Source organism: Phalacrocorax carbo, chromosome 24 (genome assembly GCF_963921805.1).
Source record: "Phalacrocorax carbo chromosome 24, bPhaCar2.1, whole genome shotgun sequence".
Lineage (NCBI taxonomy): Eukaryota > Metazoa > Chordata > Aves > Suliformes > Phalacrocoracidae > Phalacrocorax > Phalacrocorax carbo.
The window spans coordinates 975,882-1,000,191 of NC_087536.1; the positions used below are offsets into that span (position 1 = coordinate 975,882).

Sequence of the window (24,310 nt, forward strand, 5' to 3'; positions counted from 1 at the left end):
CTCATCAGCGCAGGTGCCTTGGGGTGAGAGCAGCTTTATTGACTGGTGGGGGACACAAGCGTCAAGGTTTTGGGGTGGAGGTGAAGATGCGCAGTCCGTGCATGCTCTTGATCTCCTCGCTCAGTGCCTGCAACAGACCAGGGCCGAGACTCGAGGCGGTTCGGGGGGGCAGCTCATGCTATGCTAAGAGCAAAGCCCTGTGTGTGCAGCGGGCCCTATGGGCCGTGCGCCCCCAGAAATAACACCAAACCAGCTGCTGCTGTCAGCACTGCACTGCGAGCGTGCACAGCCGTGCTATTTATCACCCACAGCGCTGCATGCATGTACGCTGCCCCATTCCAAGTGCTACCTGCAACCAGAGTGCTGCAGAAGTGCTGCACTGCTGCTGTTGAGAGGAAGGGCTGTGCTATTTAGTGCTGCGTGAGCCTTGAAGTGCTGCTCCAGGCTGAGCATCGCAGTTCAGCACTCTGTGTTCTGTGCGTGTGTGCACCACAGCTGCAGCACCCAACTGACATGCTGGGTGTGTGCACTGTGCCCTGGGGCCATATACAGGTGGAGCTGCGCTATCTACTAGAAAACAAGGGCTGTGGTGGTGGTTATTGGGGAAAAAAAGGAAGAGCTATGCTATTACGACCTTTGCGCTTCCTGCAGCCGCAGAGCTGTGCTCACGCCCCGGGTGCGGCACCCGAGCTGGGCACGGGGCCTGCGGTGCTGCACGGCTGGGCACCTCGGCACGCTGACTGTGCCTGGGCATGTGCGCTGTCGCTGCGCACACACGCACGGGCCGTGCCCTGCTTGATTGCCGCACACGCGGCTACCCTGTTTATCAGGAAGAAAAGCTGTGCTACTCAGACACGTGCACTGTAGAATCATGGAGTAGCCTGAGCAGGAAGGGACCCACAAGGACCATCGAGTCCAACCCCTGTCCCTGCACAGGGCACCCTAAATTCACACCGTGTCTCTGAGGGCCTTGTCCAAGCGCTCGCTGAATATTGCGAGGCTGGTGCTGTGATGCCTCCCTGGGGAGCCTGTTCCAGGGCTCCACCACCCTCGGGGGGAAGAACCTTTCCCTCATGCCCAGCCTAACCCTCCCCTGGCACATCTCCCTGCCGTTCCCTCGGGGCCTGGCGTTGGTCACCAGAGAGCAGAGACCAGCCCTGCCCCTCCTCCTGCCCTTGGGAGGGAGCTGCAGAGCGCCATGAGGCTGCCCTCGGCCTCCTCTGCTCCAGCTGAACAAACCCAGGGACTCCAGCCGCTCCTCGTACGGTTTCCCCTCTAAACCCTTCCCCAGCCCCGTGGCCTCCTCGGGACGCTCTCCAGTAGCTTTATACCTTTAATGTACTGCAGGGTGCTTAATAGCAGCGGTTGCAGCTGAGCACGCTGCCTGCAGCTCGGCAGCCGGGCACCGCCTGTGCCCCGCGCTCACGTTTCGCACGCCAACAGTGCCTGCACACGCAGTGCCCAGCTCCAAAGCGCTGCAGGCACCGCACACGCACACGCTCTCTCTGCAAGCGTTAAGCACCAGGCACAAGCAAAGCACCCGGCTCTGCGTTGTGCGCGCTCGCGGTGCCCCACATCGCGCTGCCCAAACGCCGTCGCCGCCGGCCTGGCCGCGGCCCCCCCACCCTGTGCCCCCCTCACCTGGTTGACCATCTGGTGCTGCTGCACCGTTCGCTTCTCTCTGAAATCCTCCGACTCGATGTGAATTTCGTACATGGCGCCGCAGCCTCCTGGAAAAATAAAAGCGGCGGTGAATGCTCGAGTGATGATGAGGGTCCTTCGTGCCCCCACAGTCCTGAGCTGGCTGGGGGGTCCCCACAGCGCGGGGGGGGGGTATGGGGATGGACTTGTCTCCTCCCTCACAAGGTGCAGGGGTGGTTTTGGGGGGTGGGGAGGAGGAAAATAAAGAGGGTTGGGGGGTTTTTTTTCCATACCTGAGATATCCACGACTTTGATGGCAGAAGCGCGGGGGAATTTCTCGCGCAGGACACGGGTCACTCGGGCCTCCCCGTCCGTCTGCGAGGTGAAGCTGCGCCAGGTCCGGCGGCGCAAGAGGAGCTGGGGGGGGGCGGGACGGGGACACAAACCACCTCTGAGGGACGCTCCGGGGGCGGGGGGGGGAGGGTGTGTGAAACAGGCCGGTCCTCGCATGGGGGGGGCGGGGGGGGCTTCATGCCCTCATGGGCACCGGGGGTACGGGGGTGGGGGGGATGTCACCTTCACCCACACCGGGGGGGGTGGGGGGGATGGGTGTCACACACACTTACCGTGAGGGTCGGCGGGCACCGCCACCGCGGACACTTACCGTGAGGCGCCGCCGGCCGCGCTTACCGGTACCGTTACCGGGGGGGGGGGCGGGGACAGACGTGGGGAGAAGACACCCCCCCCCGCCCCCTCCACCCATCTGGGAGGGATCTCGGCCACAGCGCCCCCACCACCCCACCCCACCCCGTCCCGGGAGGGGGCACGGCCCGCGGGACGGAGGGACGGACACGGACAGACAGAGGACACGCACCGGCCCGCGGGACAGCAGCCCCGCCGCGGCGGCCATACTGGGCGAAGCCGCGCCCCCGGCGGGGCGTCACCCACCGCCCAGCCAATCGCAGCGTGCTCCGCACGGGCGGGGCGGGGCTGGCGCTGCCCCGCCTCTGGCAGCGCGACCCCTGGCGGCTCGGAGGACCCTGGCTGGGATTATGCTCGCCAATCCCGTCCGCGCCCCGACTCCCCCTCCCCCGCCCCCCCCGCGAAAGGGCCCCATCCTGACAACCCCCCCCACAAGAGGACACCCCCCCCCCCACCCCAAGAAAAGCCCCCTCATCCTGCACCACCAAGCACCCCCCCCCCTCCGCGAGGACAGACCCCCCCCCCATATCCTGCTGTCCACTCCTATACACAGGGCCCGATCCTGCACCCCCTCCAAAAGGGACCCCACCCTCCCTCCCCCCAAGAAGACCCCACCCCCTCCCTGCCCCCCCCAAGAGGGCCTCCCCATTCCCCACCCCAGAACGAGGGCTTCATCCTGCCCACACACCCACACACCCCCTCCCCCCTCCCCGAGAAGACACCCCCTCCCCATCCTCCCCCCCATCCTCCCCCCGGAGGACACCCCTCCCCCCATTCCCATAATCAGGGCCCAATCCTGAGCACACACCCCACATCTCCCCACCAAACGGGACCCATCCTGCCCCCCCCCGCCCGCAGCAGGAAATGGAAAGCCAGGGGCCACATGTTGAGTGCAAAAAATAAATATAAAATTTATTAAAACACCCACAATATTTTAAAGATATCAGGAATAATACATTTCACGGCCCAGGCGGCCGCGTGTAACTTAGAATAAAATACAAATTAAAAAAAAAAAAACCAAAAACCGAAAACAAAACAACAACAAAACAAAAAAAACAAAACCAAAACTGGGGAAGAGGGGAAAGGATCCAAACTTGCAATTTTTAGGCATCCTAAAAATAAATTTACCAAAACACTGGGGGGGAGGGAAGGGAAAAATAAAAGGGTGTTAAGGGGGAAAGAAAAAAAAAAAACAAGCCACAAAGAGGGGAAAAAAGAAAAAAAAAGGGAAAATTATACAAAATAAAATTATCAGCATAAATTTACTGTCCTAGAAGTATCTACAGTTTAATACACATTAATCCTATTGCCTTGAGACATGGGAAAAAAATCTACCGGTCCTCGATCCGCCCCGGATAAAAACTTCATTTCAAGTAACCACAGTCCCGAGCCGACCAAGAAATCTTCAAGTGTGAATTTTTCGGAACCGCCGGGACACCCCCGCGGTGCCCCCCCTTCCGCCTGCCGCCGTCCCGCCTCCCCTCCTCAATTAGCCCAAAAAATAAAACAAACCCAAAAAAACCCCAAAAAAGCACCCCAACAACAACAACAAAAAAGCCAAAAATACCCCCCCGCCGCTGACTGAATTCCCAACTCCGAGAAGAAACGGCGCTTTATTTTAAAATTTTGAATTGTTACTTTTCGTTTTGCGCCGCGGTGCAAAAACCCACCGGCAAAAAAGAAGAAAAAAAAAATTTGCTCCTGGAATAAAACTGAGGCTGAAATTACGGCGGTTTGAACTCCCTGAAGGATGCAGAAAAATGGGGGGGGGGAACCAAACCTGGGCGGAAAGGGATAAAGGAGCGAGAGGGAAAACAAATTAAGGAAGAAACACCGCTGCGAAAGGATCCCTGATTTCGGAAAGATTCGCCCCGGTTTCGCTCGCCTTCGCTGCCGCGGCGCCGTGGGGGGCTTTGGGGGCGGGTGGGGTTTGAGGTATTTGCCTTGGTTTGGGGGGGCACAGGGGAGCTGCTGCCCCGGCGCTGACGGGAAGCCAAAGGGGAAGAAAGTAGCACCAATAAAACCCCCAAAAAATGGAAAAAAAAATTTAAAAAAGGGGAAAAAAGGGGAAAAGAAAGAGTCGGGCAGAAGCGGGATGCCCGGCTGAGCCCTCGCTGCGGGGGAGACACCGGTGATTTGGGGAGGGGAATGAGGCCGAGGGAGCTGGGGGGAGCGCGGTGCCGAGCGCGGTGCCGAGCGCCGGCGGGCACGGGGCCCGGGCGCCGCGGCGGGGTACGGTGCCGGGAGGGCGGCCCTGCAGCGGGGACGTGCGGTGGGCACCGGCACCTCGTGCCAGGCTCGTAGGTGGGGTCCTGCGCACCGTACGTGTGCACCGTGCTCCGGCCCCGCGGCGAAGTGCTGTGCCCAAGCGTCAGGTGCCAGGGCACCGTGTCCGTGCACCGTGTCCGTGCACGGTGGGTGAGCACCGTGCCCATGCACCGTATCTGCGGCGCATGCCCAAGCACCGTGTCCAAGCACCAAGTCCATGCACCATGCCCTTGCACCGTGCTCGAGCACCCTCTCCGTGCCCATGCACCCTGGCCGTGCGCCATCCCCGAGCACCGTGACCGTGCCGTGCACCACAGCTGTGCACGGTGCCCGCGCACCGTGGCTGCGCGCCATGCCCGAGCACCGTACCCACATACCATGCCCTTGTGCTGCGCACGTGCACCGTGCATGCACAACACACCCAGGCGCCGGGCTGAGCACCCTGCCCGAGCACCACGTTCGCACACCCTGGCTGAGCACCATGTCCACACACACTGCGTCCAAGCACCGCGGCCGAGCACCATGTTCACGCATCGTGGCTGAGCACCATATCCACGCACCACATCTGAGCACCGCGGCCGAGCACCGTGATCGAGCACTGTGCTGAGCATCGCAGCCAAGCACCATGTCCACGCACCGTGACTGAGCACCGCGGACGAGCACCGCGTTCACACATCACGGCCGGGCACCACGTCCATGGTGCGTGGCCAAGCACTGTGCCCAAGCACCATGTCCACGCACCACATCTGAGCACCGCGGCCGAGCACTGTGATCGAGCACTGTGCTGAGCATCGCAGCCAAGCACCATGTCCACGCACCACATCTGAGCACCGCGGTCGAGTGCCGTGCCTGAGCACCACAGCCACAGCGCATGGCCAAGCACCGCGCCCGAGCACCGTGTCCACGCACCATGTCTAAGCACCACGTCCATGCACCGCGATCGAGCACCATGGACAAGCACCACGTTCACACACCACGTCCGAGCACCATGTCCACGATGCGTGGCCGAGCACCGCGCCCGAGCACCGCGTCCACGCACCGTGTCCAAGCACCGTGGTTGAGCACCATGTTCACACATCCTGGCCAAGCACCGCGTCCACACGCCGTGTCCAAGCACCACATCCACGAAGTGTGGCCGAGCACCATGTCCATGACACGTGGCCGAGCACCATGTCCGAGCACCGCGGTCGAGCACCGTGGCCGAGCACCACGTCCACGATGCGTGGCCGAGCACCATGCCCGAGCACCATTTCCACGCACCACGTCCAAGCACCGTGGCCAAGCACCACGTTCACACATCCTGGCCGAGCATCGCGCCCACGGATCACATCCGAGCACCGTCCCTCCCCGCACCGCCTCGTCCAAGCGTCACACCCGCACACGGCTCTCCTGCTGGCAGCCCAGCCCCGCACCGGAGGGGAACGGCTCCACCGCGAGACGGTCGGCGGGACGATTCCGACACGGCACCGATTTCAATTTGCATAAACCCAACCGGCTCCCGGCACGCTTCGAGCTGTCGCTCCGGAAAAGTAAACTTCCTTCTCAACGACATTGCTTTTTTGTTGGTTTTTTTTGTTTGTTTTTTTTTTTTCTTGGTTCCCTAGTTTCGTATATACATTAGTAGCACCTCAGCGAGATGGAATCAGGCAGAAGCGTGATACAGTTTGTTAAAACACCATAGCACCGTTTTTATTAGAAGATTTCATTTAATAAAAATATGCCTTATAGAGCCCACAAAGCATACTCCAGTATTAAAAGGAAAAAAATCAGCAATTGAGGCACCTCAGGGATTCTGGTTTCCTTCTCCTTCCCGTGCCTCGTCCCGAGAGCATCGAGATGGGGGGGGGGGGAACCCCGAAACGTGTCCCCCCCATTCCCCACCCGAGGCAAAGCATCATGGCTGGAAAAACCGAAGTGGGACAGCAGGAGCCCACTGGGGCTCCCCACGCCGAGCTCTCCCCAGGGTTTCTATCACGGGCGTTGTTCTAGCGCCGTTGTGGCCACGACCTGCTGCAAAATTAGGTCCCCATCCCACCCCGAAGCGATTAAAAACATCCCATTCCCACCCACCCCCCATCACCGAGTCCCCCTTAACGCCGCGACCCCCCTGGCTTCGGCACGGGTGGGACGAGCGCGGCCGCCGGGACGGGTAAAGGAAAAGATTTTGCTTGAAAAACAGCCTCTCAGCAGCAAGGGGTAAAGAGCTGTGCATAGATTTCTAGTTTTCGTAGAAGAAGTCTGAAGCGTGCTAATTTTTAATGACTGAGATTTGAGGTAGGTTAGACGTTATGTAGTGTAAAAACGTGAGACTGCAGCAGTTCTCGCTCCCCGACCCGCGGCGCCGGCATCTCCCCGCTTACCCGGGTTGAACCCGCCGGAGCCAACGCCGCGCCGGACTGAACCCCCTCCCTGCACCAAAATAAAACCTCCGAGGAAGCAGGACTTAGACAGGTTACACGGACCCTCGCCTTCTCCAAACGCACCCCTTTTCCTCCCGACTCTACACCCATCCAGGCGAAGCTCGCAAGGCACCCCCGCCACGACAGTCAGACCAGACCCCGGGCGATGCGAACCGGGGCCGGCACCCGAATCCGGCCCCGCCGAACGCCGCTGCCGAGGATCAGCCGGGTCCCCTTTTCGCCCTCCCGAACCACAGCGACACGTCGGGTCCCCACGCTGGAACCGGCATCGCCCACGGGCATCCCTAAAATCTGACTTGCCATCGACTCTTACAATCCTGATATGCTATTGGGTATTTATAAGAAAAGCGGTAATAGCTTGTTGAGTTTCCTTGTCAAATATACGCAACTTTACAGATTACGGGTTTAAAAAAAAAAAAAAATTAATTATGAAGGACGGACAAAGCATGTTAAATATTCTGCCAGTATTTACAGTTCTCCCACAATAATCTTGTTTAAAACATACTGCTTTCAAGTTGTTGGGGGGGGAGGAAAGAGGGAAGTTGTTTTTTAAGTTTCGCTTTCGTTTTTAAATCTAGGTGAAAGTGCTTTTAAAAAAATTCTTTCCCTATTTACAGGTTTAAAATCAGACCATGTAAATGTTCAGGCTGTTTTACCGAGATCCTGCTGATCCGTGCCAGTGCGCAAGGAAGGAGGGTGACAGTAAACACAAGGTGATTTCTGCACGGTGACGGCGTCGGCTCTGGCTCGCTGGCTCTCCAAAAGGCACCTGAAAGTGCAAAAGCAACGACCCCGGGGACGCCGGCACCCGGATTCGGCCACGCCGCCCTCCCGGCGAGCCGCAGGGGAGCTCGCCCGCCCGCCCGCCCGCCCCGGCACGGCTTCGGCATCGCGGGCGGGCGGAAAGTCTCGACTGAGATTGTTCGAAAAGCACCACGCGGTTGTTGTCGTCGTTGGGTTATTTGTTGGGTATTTGTTTTGTTTTGCGGGAAGAACGGCGATCCGTAGGAAGGAGGGATGGCACCCGGGGAGAGAAAAAGCACCGAGCCCCGGCGGCGCTCGCCGCCACGCCGGCTCGCCGGCGCCAGCGGGGAAGGAGGACCGGCGGGGGTTTTGGCCAGCCAAGTCTTGGGATTCGCTCTTCCCAGAGCCGATCACACGGAGAAAGTCCCCCGGAGACTGAAAGCACCAGACTTTAGCAACAGTGATGTACAGAGAGCAACACTAGCTATTCACAGTTTGGGGTTGGTTTGTGTTCTTTTTCCTGTTTGTGTATTTTTTTTTTCCTCTTTTTCTTTTTATCCTGTCGGCTCCTTTAGAGATGCCGCCGCCGCCGTCGCTCTCCCTGCGGCCACCAGCAAAGCAGCCCCCAGGTCCGAGCGCGGCACCCTGGCAGCGGCAGTCCCCGGCCCAGGCGTGTCCTGAGGTCTCCGGCGCCGGGAAAGGCGCCGGCTCACTCCGTCCCGGCGGAGCGATCCCGCCGGCGGCAAGGAGCTGAGCAAAGACACGCCGTCCCAGGGCGTCCCGCTCACAAGCGGGTCTCCCGTCGCTGTAAGAAAGGACTCCTCGAGTTGTAAAATAGGTATTTTGAGGTCCTCGGGGAAAAAAATAATCGGATGTTGAGCATGTCCGGCTGACGGTAACGCACACGATCCCGCCAGCCCCACGCGCCGGAGCTGGAGGGAGTCACCTCTTGCCTTTAAGCTGGTTTGGTGTTTGGGTTGTTTCTTGTTTTTGTTTAGGGTTTCTTTTTTTTTTCGATGTTGGCTTCTTTTTCGAAGATCGGCTTCGTCGTTGTCGTCAGAGTAAAAAATAAAATAAAATAAAATCCAATAAATAGGTATTTTTAAGTGGAATTAAAAACCTCTCCTTTGCGAAAGGACGCTATAAACTTCTCCCTCCGTTCGCGCGGCGCACGAGGCTAGGTTAAAAAAACGCGGAGATATAAATATGAGATTACCGAAAAGCGTCAAACAGCATCATTCCTCTTTTTTTCTTTTTTCTTTTTTTTTTTTTTTTTAATGAGTTTTACTTAGTTTGCCAACTCCTCGCCAAGCGCAGCTCTCCGACGGCGTGCACCCGCACCGGCTCCGCTGTTTCCGAGCGTGCGTGTTGGGTCCACTTTCTGTGGGTTGGTTCTTTTTGTTGTTGTTATTGTGTTTTGCTTCGTTTTTTGTCTATTTATATTTTTTTTTTCTTCTCCCCCATGCCCAGGGAGAAAGCACCACGAAGCAACGCCAGGCTCCGGCGCTGCCGAGGGTTGAGGTAAGATGGGGCCACGGCAGTTGCCTCCGTCTCAGATCCAGCGGCTGTAGGGGCCCGTCACCTTGGTGTAGGCGTAGGAGGACACAGTGATGGCGGAGTTGGTGGGGATGGCCACCGCCTGCCGCGTGGGGACCGAGTCTCTCCTCTCCTTGCTGGGCGCCTCGGTCGCCAACGCGCCACCCCACTTGCGTTTCTTGGCGAAGGCTTTGGCGTCCGGCGGGAGACCCAGGCGCGCCGCCTCCTCTTGCCGGGCCCGAGCCCGCTCCGCCAGCTGCTTCATCTTGGCCTCCCACAACGCCAGGCCGTGGTTGGGCTGGTTCAAGTTCTTGTGTTGGTAGAAGACCAGGGAGATGCGGGTGGGGTGGCAGCGGTTGGGTTTCTTCAGTGGGGTGGTGGCGTGGAGCTCGCGGCGGGCGCACTCGATGAGGATGGAGCCGTGGGCAGGCGCCACGGCCACCCCACCGATGTTCTCATCTAGGAAGTTGTGCTCGCTGTCTGACCACTCTTCCTCCTCTTCCTCCTCCTCCTCCTCCTCCTCCTCTTCCTCCTCTTCCTTCACCGCCTTCTCCGGCAGATCCTCCTCCAGGCCGAAGGGGTCCCATGGCTTCTCCCGGCGGGTTCCCGCCACCCCCTTCTCACCCACCACCGCCTCCCACGGCTTCTCCGGCAGCCCCGGGCTGGGCGCTGGCGTCCTCCGCTCCTCCACCTTCACCGAGCCCCACGGCTCCTCTGGGAAGCTGGGCAGCCCTGGCAGGGCCGAGCCGAAACCCAGCGGCCCCAGCAGGCTCGAGGTGCCGGTGCCGGCCAGCGCCGCCTCCCCCAGCTTGCAGGGGCTCCACGGTTTCGGCAGCAAGCCCGAGCCGTGCGCCGCCACCGCCGCTTCTCCCGCCAGGACGTTGGGCCACTGCTTCTCCGGCGGCGGCAAGCGTGCGGCGGCGTCGAAGGCGCTCAGCTTCTCCCGCCCGCCTGAGCCCGGCGCCAGGGCTCTCCACGAGCCCTCCGCCGTGCTAGTCCTCTCAGGGGAAGACGTGCCCCGGGATGCTTTGAAGGGACTCCACCGCTGCTCCGGCCCCACGCCGCGCGCCGGGACGGCTGGCAAGGCTAAGCTGGCGCCAGGCACGGCTGCCGCGCCGGGAAGGGGCTCGATGGTGGGTGGAGGGTCCGGGGGCTCCTGCTTGATGGGCCGGCTGCCAAAACAGTTCTGTGCAAACGGCAGCGCCTCCTCCGAGCCCAAGCTAGTCCTGTGCGCCCCGGCCACCGCTGCTTTCTGCTGGCTGGCGTAGCGGTTAGCCCGCTCATAGGTGCGCTGGTGATGGTTTTTGCTCCGGACGCTGTGCGGGATGGGCTCGGGGAAATCGGCGTTCCCGTAGGTGTGGTTGAGGTTCTCCTGCAACGCCGGGACGTCGGGCTTCTTCTCGTAGCCGTTGCTCACCCAGCTGCTCCCACCCCTCTCGGGTGCCCCGTAATTCAGAAACTGCGAGGGGAACATGTGGTTGCTGGAAAAGCCGTAATACCCGAAGGAGGGAAGCGCGAACTTGGAGTGAAACCCGTTCACGGAAGGCAGATTGGGCTGTGCATAGTAGGAATGGTAAGAGTAAACACTGTTCATGCTGTATGGGTCGGAGGGCCGGCAGCTCCCTAGCACCGAGTAGCTCTCCACCACCGCGTTGCCGTTGTACTTGAAGGCGTTGTAATGGCTCTGCGGCTCCACCTTGATGGAAGGTTTCAGCGGCTGCGGGGGCAGCCCGCTTTTCAACGCCATACCTGCAGGCACAGCACACACACAGCCCCCGTGACCCGCCGGCCGAGGAAACTGCCGGTGGGGAGCGAGGACCCCAAAAACTCGGCCGGACTCAAAAATCCCACAGTGATGGGCTCAGCGGCCGAGTGCAGAGATCAGCATCGCCTGGTGCGCCGGCACCGATTCGCACCCATGCTCTGGGCTGTGGTGAGAGCTCCCCACCGCACCGCAGCACGGGGAAAAACCCAGGTGCCACAGAAATGCCATCCTGCATCCCAACACGCCGAGCGCTCAGTGCCGCCAGCCCGAGACAGCCCCCAGCCGCATCCCCATCCCCTCCCGCTTTTTCCAGATGCTCGGGGCCGCGGGACCTTGGCTCTGCCCCTGTTACCTGCGTTTTGCTGGAGCGCGGGTAGCTCGAGCGCTTCCTGCTTTATCTTCTCCGGCGTCATCAGCTTCTCTTTCTGCAGCTTCTTCTTCTCCGCGGCGGCCTTCTTCGCTTCCAGCTGCCTCTGCCGGCAGGACTTGGCGGGCTCGGGCAGCTTGCGGACCTCGCGGGGGAAGGATGTGAGCACCTGGATGGCCCCGCTGCCCACCTTGGCGTTTTGGTTCTCCTCGCTGCCAAACTCGTCTGTGCTGGACATCTTGTAGAGGGGGAGGACATGCAGTTGCTCATCTTCAGGGATTTTCCCCACCACACGATTGTCTTCCTTTGTCAGCGTGCAGACCTAGGGGAGCACAGGGTGCCATCAGCGGGATGCTGCTGGATGTGGCCCATGTGGGACAGGAGCAAAACCTCCTCCTTATTCCCCGCATCGATGTGAAGCCATGCCAGCCTGGCATCCCCCCCAGCCTGCACCAGTTCCCAGCCAGCGTTCAGAAACCTCCTGCGGGGTTTAGGTCAGACAAAAGCAAACGCACAGTCCCTATTAGCACCGTGCTTTCGTCTAGCTGGGGCGGCTTCAGCACCCCGCAGACCTGAATGGTTTCATTTGAGGTGTGCGAACACCGAGGAGCTGGAGTCATGCAGGTAGGATGGCTGGGGACAGCAGGGACTTGAGTGGCTCAAAAAGGAGCGTCTCGAAAAGCCCCGCCGGGCACCTGCTTACCACCGTGCAGCCGTTGTAGAGGTTATGCTGATCTTTGTGAGCATGAGCGCAGAAGTCCATGCACGCCGTCACTCCCGAGAACGGCCTCCCCTCCTTCAAGCCCAGCCGGCAGTCTATCGCTACGTCCTCATTGGTAACCTGGCAGGAGGAGGAGAGGGCTCCGGTTATCCGAAATCTCCTACGCACCACGACCCCGCACCCGCTCCTGCCTGCCACCGGGCCGGCGTGCGCCGAAGGGGACGAGCAGGCGGCCGGTACCTGGTTTTGGTAGGCTTGCGGCGCCAGCCTCTTGTAAAGCGGAGCAACCTCGGTGGCCAAGTCCTGAAAGCTTTTCCGGAGCAGCTCTTCCTGTGGTAGGGAAAAGAAGAGGACGTCACCCAGGATTTTCGGCAGTGGGGATGGAATTGGAGGCAGAGCCCCCGCAACGCCACGTGGCGCCCAACCCTTCCCACAGTGTCCCTCACTGCACAAAGCGTGCGGCTTAAATTCCTGGTGAGGTTTTGGCCTCCAGCCCCAGCACCTGTTTTGCTTTCGCCTGCTCGACCCATGAGCTGCCTGGCATCTTCCCCGGCGTTTCTAGAGAGATCCCATTCGTGCCACCCCACACCGGCACTTGCTGTCGCACCAGAAGTCCCACCTCTGGGACACTGAGGCAAGCCGGCCCTCTGGTTCACCAGGTTGGCTTTCTTTCCCCCATCTCCCATCTCAAAAATCCCACAATGAATCCTATTTTCAGGCTTCCCCCATTGTAAAATTTGGAGCTGGGGGTAAAAGGAGGTCCGCACCCACAGCCCCACTGGTGCTGCCCTGCTCCGCCCGCATCACCCACCTCTTTGGGATTGTCCCCCACCAGCCTGAACTTGCGGGGAGTTTTGCTCCGGGCGTATTTGCAGCCATTAAAATACATGCTCCAAGAGCAGCCGAAGGAGAAGGAAGCGCCGCAGGTGTTGGGGTCCTTGCCTTGGCATGCGCAGGTCCGGCTGCGGGAGGGACACCGCAGAGGAGCGTCAGCCGCCGGTGCGGTGACGGCAGCTCCGAAAACAGGGGGGACCCCCCCCCACAACCCCTTCCCACCCTGCTTTCCCGAACCGGACCGGCGGCGCGGTGTGACTTACTCGTCGTTCAAGCCGCAGCGGCGGCTGGTGGGGTTGCCGTACTTGGTGAGGGTGTCGGTGAGCTCCTGGTACAGCGTGTCACCCAGCGTGCGGGGGATGCCCTCCCAGGCCAGGATCAGGATGATGATGACAGCGTTCTGGCAGTGGTGGCCAGCCCGGTGCCGCACCAGGCACAGCAGCTTCTCCTCTTGGTTGTGTCTCCGGATCACCTGGAAAACAGAGGTGCCAAGTCTGACCGCTCCAATGGCAAAAACCTCCTGGGATGGGGAGGACCTCAAAAGGGGGTCCTGGCTGATCTCCACAGCACCCTGTGGGGATTTGGGGGGGCAGAGCTCTGGGGGGTCCCATAGTTGCATTCACCCCCATGGGTTTTGGGCGCCGGGGAGTGGACGTGCCCAGCGCAGGGGCTGCAGGCACAGACGTGCCATTCGGCGGGTGCCAAGGCTGGGAAGCCCCGTGGAGTTTCCCCGGGGGTGGCTGCTTCTCTCGCTTCCTCCTTGCCAGCCGCAGATTGAGCGTCCCACCCCTGCCCGCTCCAGTCACCAGCGGCGGGGGGACCTCCTTGTCCCCCAGGCAGGGAGGGGACCGGCATGAGCATTACCCGGGGTGGGATCCGAGGGGACATGAGAGCCAGGGCACAGGCACTCACCCACTTGGCGATGGGGCAGCCCCGGGAGCTCTTCCCCTCCTTCCCCGTGTAGATGACCTTCTCGATGCGGATGGCCTTGCCCTTCTCGCCATACCTGCCAGGGGAGAGGCGTCAGCGCTGCTCGCCCCCACCACACTCACGAGTACCCCGCTCGCCTTCACAAATCCCCCACTCACCCTCACGAGCCCCCACGCACTCCCATGGGACCCCTCATAGACACCCACTTGCCCTCATAGGACCCCTCACAAGCCCCAGTTCTCCCTCTTGGGCTCCCTCACCTTCATGGTGAAGGTGGGCTCCGCTCACCTTCACAGGACCCCACTCGCCATTACAGACCCCTCGTGGGACCCCACTTGCCCTCATGGGACCCCTCAGAAGCCCCTCCTCACCCTCACAAGCCCCCCCTCACCCTCACAGCCCCCCCAGGACGGGACGGTATGGGGCGAGGGCCCTTACCGCTCCTCCATGAGCTCCCTGATGGATGCCACGGTGGGTCCCGAGCCCAGGTGGGTGTAATACGGCCCCTCATCCTTCTCCACAATTTGCTCTGCAGAGGCAGAAGGGGAAAGAGATTTGGGGGTTTGCATCTCCACCAGCTGCCCCAAAGGATACTAAACCCCCCAATTCAGCACTTTTGCACCAAAAATCAAAGGTTCCTCGATGGCGTTTCCCCCTACACGCACCGGGGAAGGGAAGCCACAATTAGGGCATTGTTAAACAGTCCGGCAGCTCCACTTCATTTTCAGCTCCCAGCACTAAAATGCCACTGGGGAACAAGGGGACGGGTGCTCAGACCCTTTGGGGATCCAAAAACCTCCCCAAGGGACCACAGCCCCTCCAAGCATCCCGGCAGCAACTGCAGCTCCATCCCAGCAGAGGGGATTTACGCAGTCACCCGAGCGCGGTGCATTTTGATGAGCTCTGCTGAGAAGAAGCGATTAGTAGCACTGGCGGGCGATTCGGCATACAAACCCCCTTTCTCATCCCCGGCCACCCTGCTCCCCGCCAGCTCCCACCCTGGGCACCTGTCTGGCCCTGCTCACCAGGACCAGCCCAGCCAGATGCTGCCAAAACCATCATGGGATGATTTTGGGGCTGAAAACTACTGCTGCCTGCTTTTAGGCTTAGCTGGAGGATTTGGGGATGCTCACGGGATGCCCCGAGCTGGCTGAGCCTGTGCAAGGAAGGCGCTGCTGAATGGGAGAGAGGCTGAAGGATGCTCGAGATACAGGAGAAGGATGCTGGGGCTACAGCCCTGCAAGCAACACCCCCCTGCAGCAGCAAACCCCTCGGGGCTTTTAGGGCATGAAGGTGCCGACGCAGGAAGCAAAGGATGCTCCGGGCAGCCACGGCGGCACAGGGGTCAATCCCCGGCGTGGGGGGATGCTCAAACGCCGCCCGGTGGGATGCATCCGGCGCGACGGCCGGGTCTGATTTGTCTTTCCATCTCTCTGCTCTCATCGGCCTGATTTTCATTCCCGTCATGTCTAACTGGCTGGGCGCCAGGGCGAGGAGAAAGCCGGGCTCAGCTGGGCTGCAGCTGTCCAGACAGAGATCAATACGGGACACGCAGCGAAGGCTGATTTTATTACAGCCTCTAACAGCACAGGCACCTAATAAAGCACCGAGCCCGGACTCCTACTTAATTGCTTTCTCTCACAGCTTTTCCTTGAGAAAATGGGAGAGAGGTGGCAGGGGGGCAATCCCCCCTCTCCTAGCCCCCAAACCACGCTGCAGAAGAAAAAGCAACCTGGATCTTTTCCTGGCACCGCGGAGCGAAACTCCGAGATCAGTTTGAGTGGCTCCAGAAAAGCCTTTCATTCTCTCCGTGCTGTTTGGGCTAATTACTGCTGCCATGTACAAGCAAATAAATAAATAGATAAATAATCATAAGCCCCGCTAATAAAGTGCGGCTTGTGCTTGGGCTGAGGCCACCTTTCCCAGCGGCGCAGGGGTTCGTTTTTCTGGCTGGATGCCCCAAATCCTCACCCTGCTGAAGTCTAAATTTAGCTCTGGTCTAAATTTTGGGGAGGGATGATCCAATTCCCAGCACTCAAATGGAGTTGGACCGCAGGGTCCGGGTGGGAAATCTCTAGCACTTGCTGCAAAGTCTAACAAATGCCAACACACCCACCCCCCCCGCCCAAAAAAAACCCAACCCTACCAAAAAACCTCCCCAACCCAAGGGTTTGGAGCCTTTTCAATGCATCCCGGTGGGATCAGCCACGGACCAACCCAGCATCCCAGCAGCAAACACAGCTCCGGGCATAAGCACGCATGCCGAGACAAAGTCTGTGTTACTTGGAGCAACCTAAACCAGCTAATTTGGCTTAAAATAGCGGGAATAACCAGGCGAGCTGGGTTTTAGGTGGGTTTCGGTGCTGGGGAAACTGTGGGCCCCCTCTCTGGGATTTAGCTGAGTGGTTTAGCAGAGGCAAAATCCAACAGCGCTTTGGTTTTGCAGCGCTTCTAACCCACACTGGCACAGCCAGGTCAGCGGCAGTGCCACCCCCGCGGTGCCACGGTGGTCGCTTGGCGTTTGCCACCGACCGTGAAAATAAGAGGGGAGAAGAGAAAGCAAAAGAGGGCTCCGCAGCATCGGGGTTCTGCTGTGCGAGCGCCGCATCCCCCCAAAAAGCGGGGGGCTTTGCCAGCACCACGGCATCGCTCCGTTATTTACCCAGGGCAATCCCAGCCTGCAAAGCCACCTCCTCAAAATGCCACTCCGGGGCTCGCCGCCACCCCAGTAATCCCCTGGCACGGCCGCTAGCTCACCGACGCAGTCGCAGGTGGGGAACTCCGCTTGTGCCCGCTTGGCCGGGGTGTCCAGGAGGCTTTTGGTTGGCGTGTCCAGGTATTTCAGCGGCGACTCCAAAAAGCCGCTCAGGGTTGGCGTCAGCGGCACCTCGTCCTTGGTGGGTGTCCCGTCGGCGTCATCCGCGTCCGGGTTTTGGCTTTCCTCAGAGTAAAAGCACGTGGTTGACACCACGGTGATAGCACCAGAAGACTCGATTTTGATCTGTTTCGGGGACCGGGCGGTGAAGGGGGCCTCCGAAAGTGGACCCTTCCCCGGCGAGAATGAAAAGCTTTTGGGTCCGGCTTGGGGAGCGCTGCTTGAAGCCGGGGCGGTGGCGGGGGCGGCGGGGGGCACTTGCGGGGCTGGTGCCGGGGCCCCTGGCAGCTCGGCAGCCCCGGGGGCGAGCGGGGCAGGTGTCTCGGGGGGCTGCAGGTTGAAATTCTCCCCGAATTCAGCTTCAAATTGCCGGATGAGCTCTTCCAGCTTGTCATCCACCACAATGGGAGTTGGGGCAGCCGGTGCTTCCTCTGAGCCGGTCAAGCCCACCGGCACCGGGTGAATTTGGGGGCCCCCCCTGGGGGCACCCCTTTCCTGAGAGTCGGGAGCCGGGGGGCCGCCGTCGAGGGGTTTCGGTGGCGGGGGGTGAGCTGTGGGCAGGGGTAGTGCAACAGGCTGGAGCGGGAAGGCAGGCGGCGGCGGCGGTTCGGTCTGCATCTCTTCAGCGGGGGGTTCGGCGGGCGCCCGAAACCCCTCCAGGCTGATCTGCCAGAGGGGCAGGAAGAGCGGTTGCGAGTCCTTCTGCTTTGCCTTCTTGATCTGCACTTGCTTACGGAGCGGTTTGGCCGGGGGGGGCTTTTCAGGCGGCGTTTTCTTCTTCTTCTCTTTGGCCTGCTTTTCGAAGGGCTTGGGGGGCACGGCCGGAGCACCAGGAGCCCACCAGCCGCTCGGCCGATCCGGGGGTGCCGCCGCCGCCGCTGCCAGGCTTTGCTCAAGGAAGAGGCTGCGCTTGTGGTGGAGATGCTGCTGCAGGACCAGCTGCGTCTTCTTGTGCAGGTCAGGCTCCGGCGGTGCCGCTGGCAAACGGGGGCCGGCCAGCGCATCCTTGCTGGGTGTTCGTTCGGGGGGCTCTGTTTTAGGCGCAGTCACTTTGCCAGCCGTCGCTTCAGGTCTCTTGAAAGCTGCCTTGATGTAGTCGTCGGTGTTACCCAGCAGCTGCTCCAGCTCTGCCATGGGGTCTCCAACCCCCGCCGCCCCCTCGGCCTCCAGCCCCCAGGCCGCCGCGAAGCCCCCCCGGGGAGGCGCCATGCCAAAAAACGGCTCCGGCGCCACTCCCGGCTCTGGCGGATAACGGGGCTCGTCCCCTCGCTGCCATGTGGCCCCCGGCGGGGCCAGGGGGCCGGGGCCGAAGGGGGCGGCGGGAGGTGGCGGTGGCGGTGGCGGGGGGGGCTGGCCATCGCCGACGGGCTGGGGGAGAGCGGCCGAGAGCTGCGTCAGGGCTTCGATGGCTATGGCAGTCTGCAGGCTGATGTTCTTCTCCTTGGCGATGGTCAACGCGCTTTGGGAAAAGGGGAGGCCGTCGGGCGGGCACGGCTCAACGGTCTCAGGCACCGGCTGGGGGTCGATAGCACCTTCCTGGGGGGGTGGCGGGGGGTTGGCGGCAGTGGCGCGGGGCCGCGGCGACGTCGGCTCTTCACCGAGAGCCGTCTTGATCTTCTGCTCCAGCCATTCCAGGTAGTCGGGACACTCGGGGCCATCACAGTTGCAGTTAGGGGGCTTCACGCCGTGCTTGGCCAAAGCCAGGGCGGCCTTGAGGGCGTGCAGGTCCTCCCCCCGCGGCACGCCGTCCGCTGCGCTCAGCCCACCCCGGCTCATCTCCGAGTCGAACTTCTCGTACAGCAGCGACGGCGAACCGGAGGGCAGTAGCCGGTAGGAGGAAACGGCTTCGGCCACCGCCGAAAAGGCCACCAGGTTCCTGACGTCTTCCAAGTGGGCTTTACCGGCGGCGGGCAGCTGGCCCGGCGACCAGCCGCTTGGCTCCATCAGCGCGGTGCCCCCCGCCTCCGGCCGGCCCCCATTCGCCAGGCTGAGCCCGCTGCCCTCGTTCAGCTGCCTTTCTTCGACATAATTAACTGGCCCTTCTTCCATTTGGCTTCTGCTGGGTCCATCAACCGGGTCGCCCGCCAAACCTGTCTGCGAGGAGGGAGAGAGGAGAGACGTGAGCATCCCCTGCCACAACCCACGTGCCATCATCCCCCACCCTATTTTCTCCCTTTTATTTTTTATTTCCCCCTTTCCCCATCTCTTTTTCTGACCCAGATGATGAAGACGCAAACGAGCCACGCGAAAAAATAATCACCACCGGCAAAACCACGCGGGTTTTGCCCGGCTGCGTAAGAAGCAGCTCAGCTCGAAATGTGGCCGGTTTCCACCGCGCCAGCCCCGTGCCGCCCACGTCCCCACCCCACCACTCACTTTCGAAATTGCTCATGGAACGGTTCGGGATTTCCATCGCCCGCCGAGGGCGAGACGTGGTGGGGTAGGATGGGGAGGGCGTCCCCAACTCCAGAGACACAGTTTACACCGACGAAGGAAGGAGCACGGGGAGAAAAGGGGGGTTTTTTTGGACCCATGCCCAAAGCAAACATCCTGGACGGGAGAAGCCGTCCTTCGCCGGGGGCCGCAGCACGGCAGGAAGCCGCCGAGTTGGCTACGCCGGTGCCAGGGGCGGCGCGGGGATGCTTTCACCTCGAATAACCCGGCGTCTGTATCAACACGGCTGGCCAGGGCCCCCGGCAACGCCGAGCTACAGCACCGGCGTCCAGAAAAACCGGCTGTGTGCCAAGAAGAGACCAAAACCATTAGAGCCTTCCATGCCGACGCGAGGCGGCGGCACCCAGGGAGCCCATCACCCCGGCGTCTGGGCTTGTGCGCGCTGGTTGAGACCCTCCAAGGCGTATTGCCAGGGATGGGAGGGGTCTTTCTGTGTTCTGTGGCTCTCTCCCCCCTTGGCGGTGGGGATTTAATGCTCCGGTGGCTGGGGGTGCTGGGCACTGGCAGTGTATTTAGCAGTTTGCCGATAACCAGGGGAGCTTCCTGCAAGCTAAAAATACAGCAAAGTTCGCTAGAAAAAAACTATGACAAAGCAAGCAAAGGCTGTGGGCAGAGCTTCCTGCCTCCGGACGGTGCCAGCACCGGCTCGTGGGAAGGATCCGCAGCCCAGCTTTGTCGGGAGACCCCAAGTTATGGGGAGACCCCAAGTTACAGCTCGGTCCGTGTGCGGTTGGTGGTGGTGGAGCCACGTTTAACCCTTCAGCCACCAGCCCCACAGCCTCGGCACAGGCGTCCTTCGGGGCAAGAGGGTGAGCAAAGCTGCATGCTTGAGCGTGGCTGGTTTCTACACCAGAGATAAGCACACTGCTGACTGCGGCAAAACTCCGGCAAAACGGGGGAGGAACCACTGCCGGCACGATTATATCCCAAAAATCCCCCTTCCCCGGGGGTAAAACCTCCCAGGGGAGCACAGCACCGGTGCAAATCACCACAGCCCTGCTCTGGCAAGGGCTCACCCTGGTGCTGCCACGGCTTTATAGACGCTCCGGCTTCCGTCCCTTTGCAGCATCCCCGGAGCCGAGCGACCGAGGTGCAAGCGATGGGACCGGTCCATCAGATCTGGCGAGCAAGTGCTTCGCCGACGGCTTGTGCCGTGTGCCGGCAAAACAGCAGCCCGGGCAGGACGGGGACAACATGCCGCCCCCGCTCTCCTTTGCAAACCAAGGAAGAAACAGCCTCACCCGTCCTTCCTACACCGTCATCTTCCTCCTCCTCCCCAGCCAAAAGGGTTTTTCCCATGTGGTGCACAGTGGCAGGGAGAAAAATGCCCCCCAGCCCCCTCCAAGTCCTCGGGGGGGGACACACTTGTCCCCCAAAGCGTCCCCGGCATCGCGGTGGTGACGCCAGCCCAGAGAAACGATGACAAACCTGTTTTGCTCTGGGTGGGGAGCGTACGCCGGCCCCAAGGGTTTACCCAGGGAGGGGGAGGGAACCTGCTGGGTAAGGGCAGGGGAAGCCCCGAAAACCAGCCGCGGGGCTGGGGCGGCACCTTGGGCTGCTCCATCCCATAAACTGGGTTATCGACCCAGGCTGGGGATGCAGGAAAATAGTTCACCCTGGGAAAGCAAGGCAGGAGCAATCACCCCCTATGGCTCCTAAAGGGTTAATCCAAAAACCACAACCTTCCCTGAAATCAGTTGGGGAAAAAATAATATATATACACACACATATATATATAAAAAAAACCCTAGAATTATTTTTTTCCTGGCTCTCTCATCCAGCTCCTTTTGTTCCTGGCCCAGCAGGCTGAGAGATGGAAAGACCTCGCAGCTTCTCCCCAAAAATCGATCCCCCTCCTCCCCCACCCCGACTCGCTCCGGCAGCATCAGCAGAAATCCCTCCGTTGCCGCTGCGGGCGCCTATTCCTCTGCGCCTCGGCCCGTTTTCCCCGGAAAATGCGCTGCCTGCCCAAACCTCCTTCCATTCACCCCAGGAAAGAATAAACGCTGGGGAGGGGGAAGGGAAATAAAATAAAGAGAAAACCAAGTGCTTTGGTTCGGGTTAGCTCAGCTCCTGCGTGGTCCCTTCTGCATCCTCCAGGTGCTATAAAAGGGGAAAAATCCCCCTGAGTATGAAGACATATATTTTTTTAACCTTTTTCCTCTTTTTTTTTTTTTATTTTTTTCCCCTTTTTAAATGCCTTAAGCAGAGGGAAGGGAGGAGGAAAAAAAAAAACAACCACACACACAGAGCCCAGCTTGGAGGCTTTCCAGCCTGGGCTGCGCTCCCTGGGAATAGTCCGGAGCCGTTTATAACCCGGCGAGTGCCGGGGGGGAGCCCCGGCAGGGGCATGGTGCCGGATTCGGGTACGGCTCTGGCTGGGCAGCACTTACGTGTGCGGGGCAGGAGGCGAAGCCGGAGGCGACGGCGGGACCGTCCGGGGAGGAAAGACGAAACGAGTTGTTCAAGCCTCAGCCGCCCCGGCCCTCCCCGCCCCCTGCAAAACCAGCTGGAGGAGCCATTAGCCCCGGCGCTGCGCGCACGTAGGGACAGACGGACGGACGGCGGAGGGCCCCACGCCGGCCCCCACAGCCCGCTGGCACTGGCCGGGCCCCGAAAGGCGCCTCGAGACCCCGTGGGGGGACATGGGGGGGACCCTGGCCCCGCGAGCTGGTGGGGAGGGACAGCCGCAGCTCCGCTGGCTCCGGTGGGGAATCGCAACCCCCGCCGCCGCTGGCCCTATAGATGCCGCTGCCCTATAGATACCGTGACCCATATATCCAGCAACCTGCATATTCAGCAATCTTATACATCTAACAACCCTATATATTCAGAAACCCTGTGTAATCAGCAACCTATATATTCTGCAGTCTTATATATTCAACAGCCCCCCACATATAGCAGTGCTATATATCCAGTAGCCCTATATATCCAGCAACACTATATATCTTGCAATCTTATACATTCAACAACCCTATATATCCAGCAGCCCTCTATAATCAGCAATCTTACACATCCAGCAACCTGCACATCCAGTAACCCCATATACCCAGCAGCATGTTATATCCAGCAACTTATATATTCTGCAATCCCGTATATCCGGCAGACCTATATATCCAGCAGCTCTAAACACTCAGCAACCCTAAATACCCGAGTCTTATACAGCCAGCAACCCTATATAGCCAGCGACCCTATACAGCCAGCAGTGTATACATCCAGCAGCCCTACACATCTAGCAGCCTGTATACCCAACAGCCTTATATAATCAGCAATCTTATACATCCAGCAGCCTTATACATCCAGTAACCCTATATATCCAGTGACCTATACACCCAACAACACTATATGGCCAGCAGTCTGTAGATCCTATAGTCTATATTTTAAATTATTACTTTCAACGTTTCCGCTGGGCTGTAAGAAAAAGGAACTAAACCCACCCAAAGCCAACATGGGGAGAGGTTTCTCATCCCTCGTCCCCCAAAAACACCTGCTCCCCCCCACCAGGGCCCCCAAAATTCCTCCCTATAAATATTTTGGGAGTTTATTAAACCCCTTGGCAGGAGCCAAATGGCTCAGCTGCAGAGAACGGAGCAACTCAGCACACGCAAAGCAGCTTGGAAGGCACCGCTTGGTGTCATCCCACTGCAAAAAATACTCAGTTTTTATTATAAGTGCAGAATTTGGGAGCCAGAGGGAAGCGGAGGAAGGCTGGACCCCACCGGTGGGGATGCCGAACCCTTCCCGGTGGCATCTGGGCGGCGGAGGGGGGGGGGCACAACGCCGTGTGCCGGGGCTGCGGCGAGGGCACGGCGGGGTGTTTGGGAGGTCAGCGGGTGCCGCTGCCAGCCAACGGCACGGGCCGGCCAAGAGGCAGGAGGCAGCTTGGCTGCCGGCCCTGCGCCGCGCCGGTGGAGCCCGGCCAGCCCCGGCACTCGGCTTGTGGTTTTCCTCCTCTGGCAACAGCTCCAGGGATCCTCCATCGGGACGGCGGGTTGGGGGGCACCGCCGGGGGGAAGCCCCGAGCATCCCTGAGTACCGGAGACCCTGCAATAACAAACCACCTGGCCGGTGCCACCGAAGGGCTTTGCCGGGGAAGGAGATGCTGCCGAAATCGCGCACACCCCCTGCCCCGGGGACTGATGCTCCTGGGGGCACCGCCTTGCCTCACCGGACCCCAAGAGATGGAAAAAACCCCCTCTTGACCCCAAACCACCCCCAGGTACCACTGGGGGGGACACCGGGGAGGAGCCAAATGGTGCAGATACCCTAAATCCATGCTCAACGCCCCCAAAAATGGAAAATAAAGGAAATCTGGGAAGCCCGAGCACCGGGTCAGACCCACAACAGCCCCTGGCTCCCCCCTGGCTCCCCTCAGGCTGGGGTACCCACCGTGCCGGCTTGCGGCCCCACTGCCTCCCGGCGCCGCGGGCGGCCGCGGCTGCCTCTCCCGCCTTGTTTTCCAAGCTGTTTCCATGGCCCCGGCTGACCCCGGCGCTGGGTCTGAGCTGCTTGCTCCTGTCCTCATTTAGCCCGGAGAAAAGCCGGAATAGCACCGATGCCGAGGGAGCTGAGCTGATTTACGCTGCGGGAAGCCTGGCTCTGGTGTACACGAGCCCCGGGAGCACTTTCGGGGACCCCCGTAGCCATTACCCTGCTCCAGACAGCGCTAGGGCAATTATTTCACCCCCTTTTCCTTCTCACTGGGGTACGATGAGCCAGTCGAACACGATGTAGTCCTGCTCAGAGCTCTTAGACCAGCACCCAGCCGGCACCAGGAACTTCAAAGGGAGGTGTAGGATCTTTTTCCAGGTGGAAAAAAATTTGTTCCCATGCCCAACCTCCTCATTTCCTTCAGCAAAACGGTTTTCCTTTTTGGAGGGGCCACAGCAGGGCTGCTCGGGGCAGGGGTGCTCCAGGAAGGGATGCTCTGGGAAGGGATGCTCAAAGCGGGAATGCTCGGGGAGGGGAATGCTCGGGGAGGGGAATGCTCGGGGAAGAGATGTTTGGAATGGGGATGTTCAGGGTTGAGATGCTTGGGGTTGGGATGCTCGGA

General features: G+C 60.4%; 2 protein-coding genes across 6 annotated transcripts in view; both read right to left on the reverse strand.

Moving 5' to 3' along the window:
- Nucleotides 1-18: 18 nt before the first annotated feature.
- On the reverse strand, nt 19-2,619 carry BOLA3 (bolA family member 3). Of its 2 annotated transcripts, none has more exons than XM_064472888.1 (4): nt 2,516-2,619; nt 1,935-2,058; nt 1,642-1,730; nt 19-127 (listed from the first exon to the last, which is right to left on the reverse strand). In XM_064472888.1, the coding sequence occupies exons 1-4, from the start codon at nt 2,549-2,551 to the stop codon at nt 62-64; spliced, it is 315 nt and encodes a 104-aa protein (XP_064328958.1). In that variant the 5' UTR covers nt 2,552-2,619; the 3' UTR covers nt 19-61. The 2 variants fall into 2 exon arrangements, with proteins under 2 accessions (XP_064328958.1, XP_064328957.1); XM_064472887.1 differs by lacking the exon at nt 2,516-2,619 and adding an exon at nt 2,306-2,419.
- A 4,068-nt stretch (nt 2,620-6,687) lies between these two features.
- TET3 (tet methylcytosine dioxygenase 3) overlaps nt 6,688-24,310 on the reverse strand; it is a 29,491-nt gene continuing 11,868 nt past the window's right edge. For 3 of the 4 annotated variants that reach the window (XM_064472930.1, XM_064472931.1, XM_064472932.1), the window contains 9 exons: nt 16,686-18,897; nt 14,367-14,457; nt 13,911-14,004; nt 13,262-13,470; nt 12,976-13,126; nt 12,405-12,494; nt 12,147-12,284; nt 11,429-11,765; nt 6,688-11,060 (listed from right to left, as the gene is read on the reverse strand). In XM_064472930.1, coding sequence (XP_064329000.1) covers nt 9,328-11,060; nt 11,429-11,765; nt 12,147-12,284; nt 12,405-12,494; nt 12,976-13,126; nt 13,262-13,470; nt 13,911-14,004; nt 14,367-14,457; nt 16,686-18,897 — 5,055 coding nt within the window. In that variant the 3' untranslated portion in view covers nt 6,688-9,327. Of the gene's footprint in view, nt 11,061-11,428; nt 11,766-12,146; nt 12,285-12,404; nt 12,495-12,975; nt 13,127-13,261; nt 13,471-13,910; nt 14,005-14,366; nt 14,458-16,685; nt 18,898-21,650; nt 21,765-24,310 lie in introns of those variants that run through there. The other variant, XM_064472933.1, reaches the window with a different exon arrangement.

Bases quoted from the DNA above. Each gene is read 5' to 3' on its own strand.
- BOLA3 (XM_064472887.1), bottom strand. From the start codon at position 2,404: ATGGGTGGAGGGGGCGGGGGGGGGTGTCTTCTCCCCACGTCTGTCCCC. The intron at 2,059-2,305 runs GTAAGTGTCCGC...GCCCCCCCCCAG, and splicing joins GCGGCCGGCGGCGCCTCACG to CTCCTCTTGCGCCGCCGGAC. The intron at 128-1,641 runs GTGAGGGGGGCA...GGTCTGTTGCAG, and splicing joins AGCACCAGATGGTCAACCAG to GCACTGAGCGAGGAGATCAA.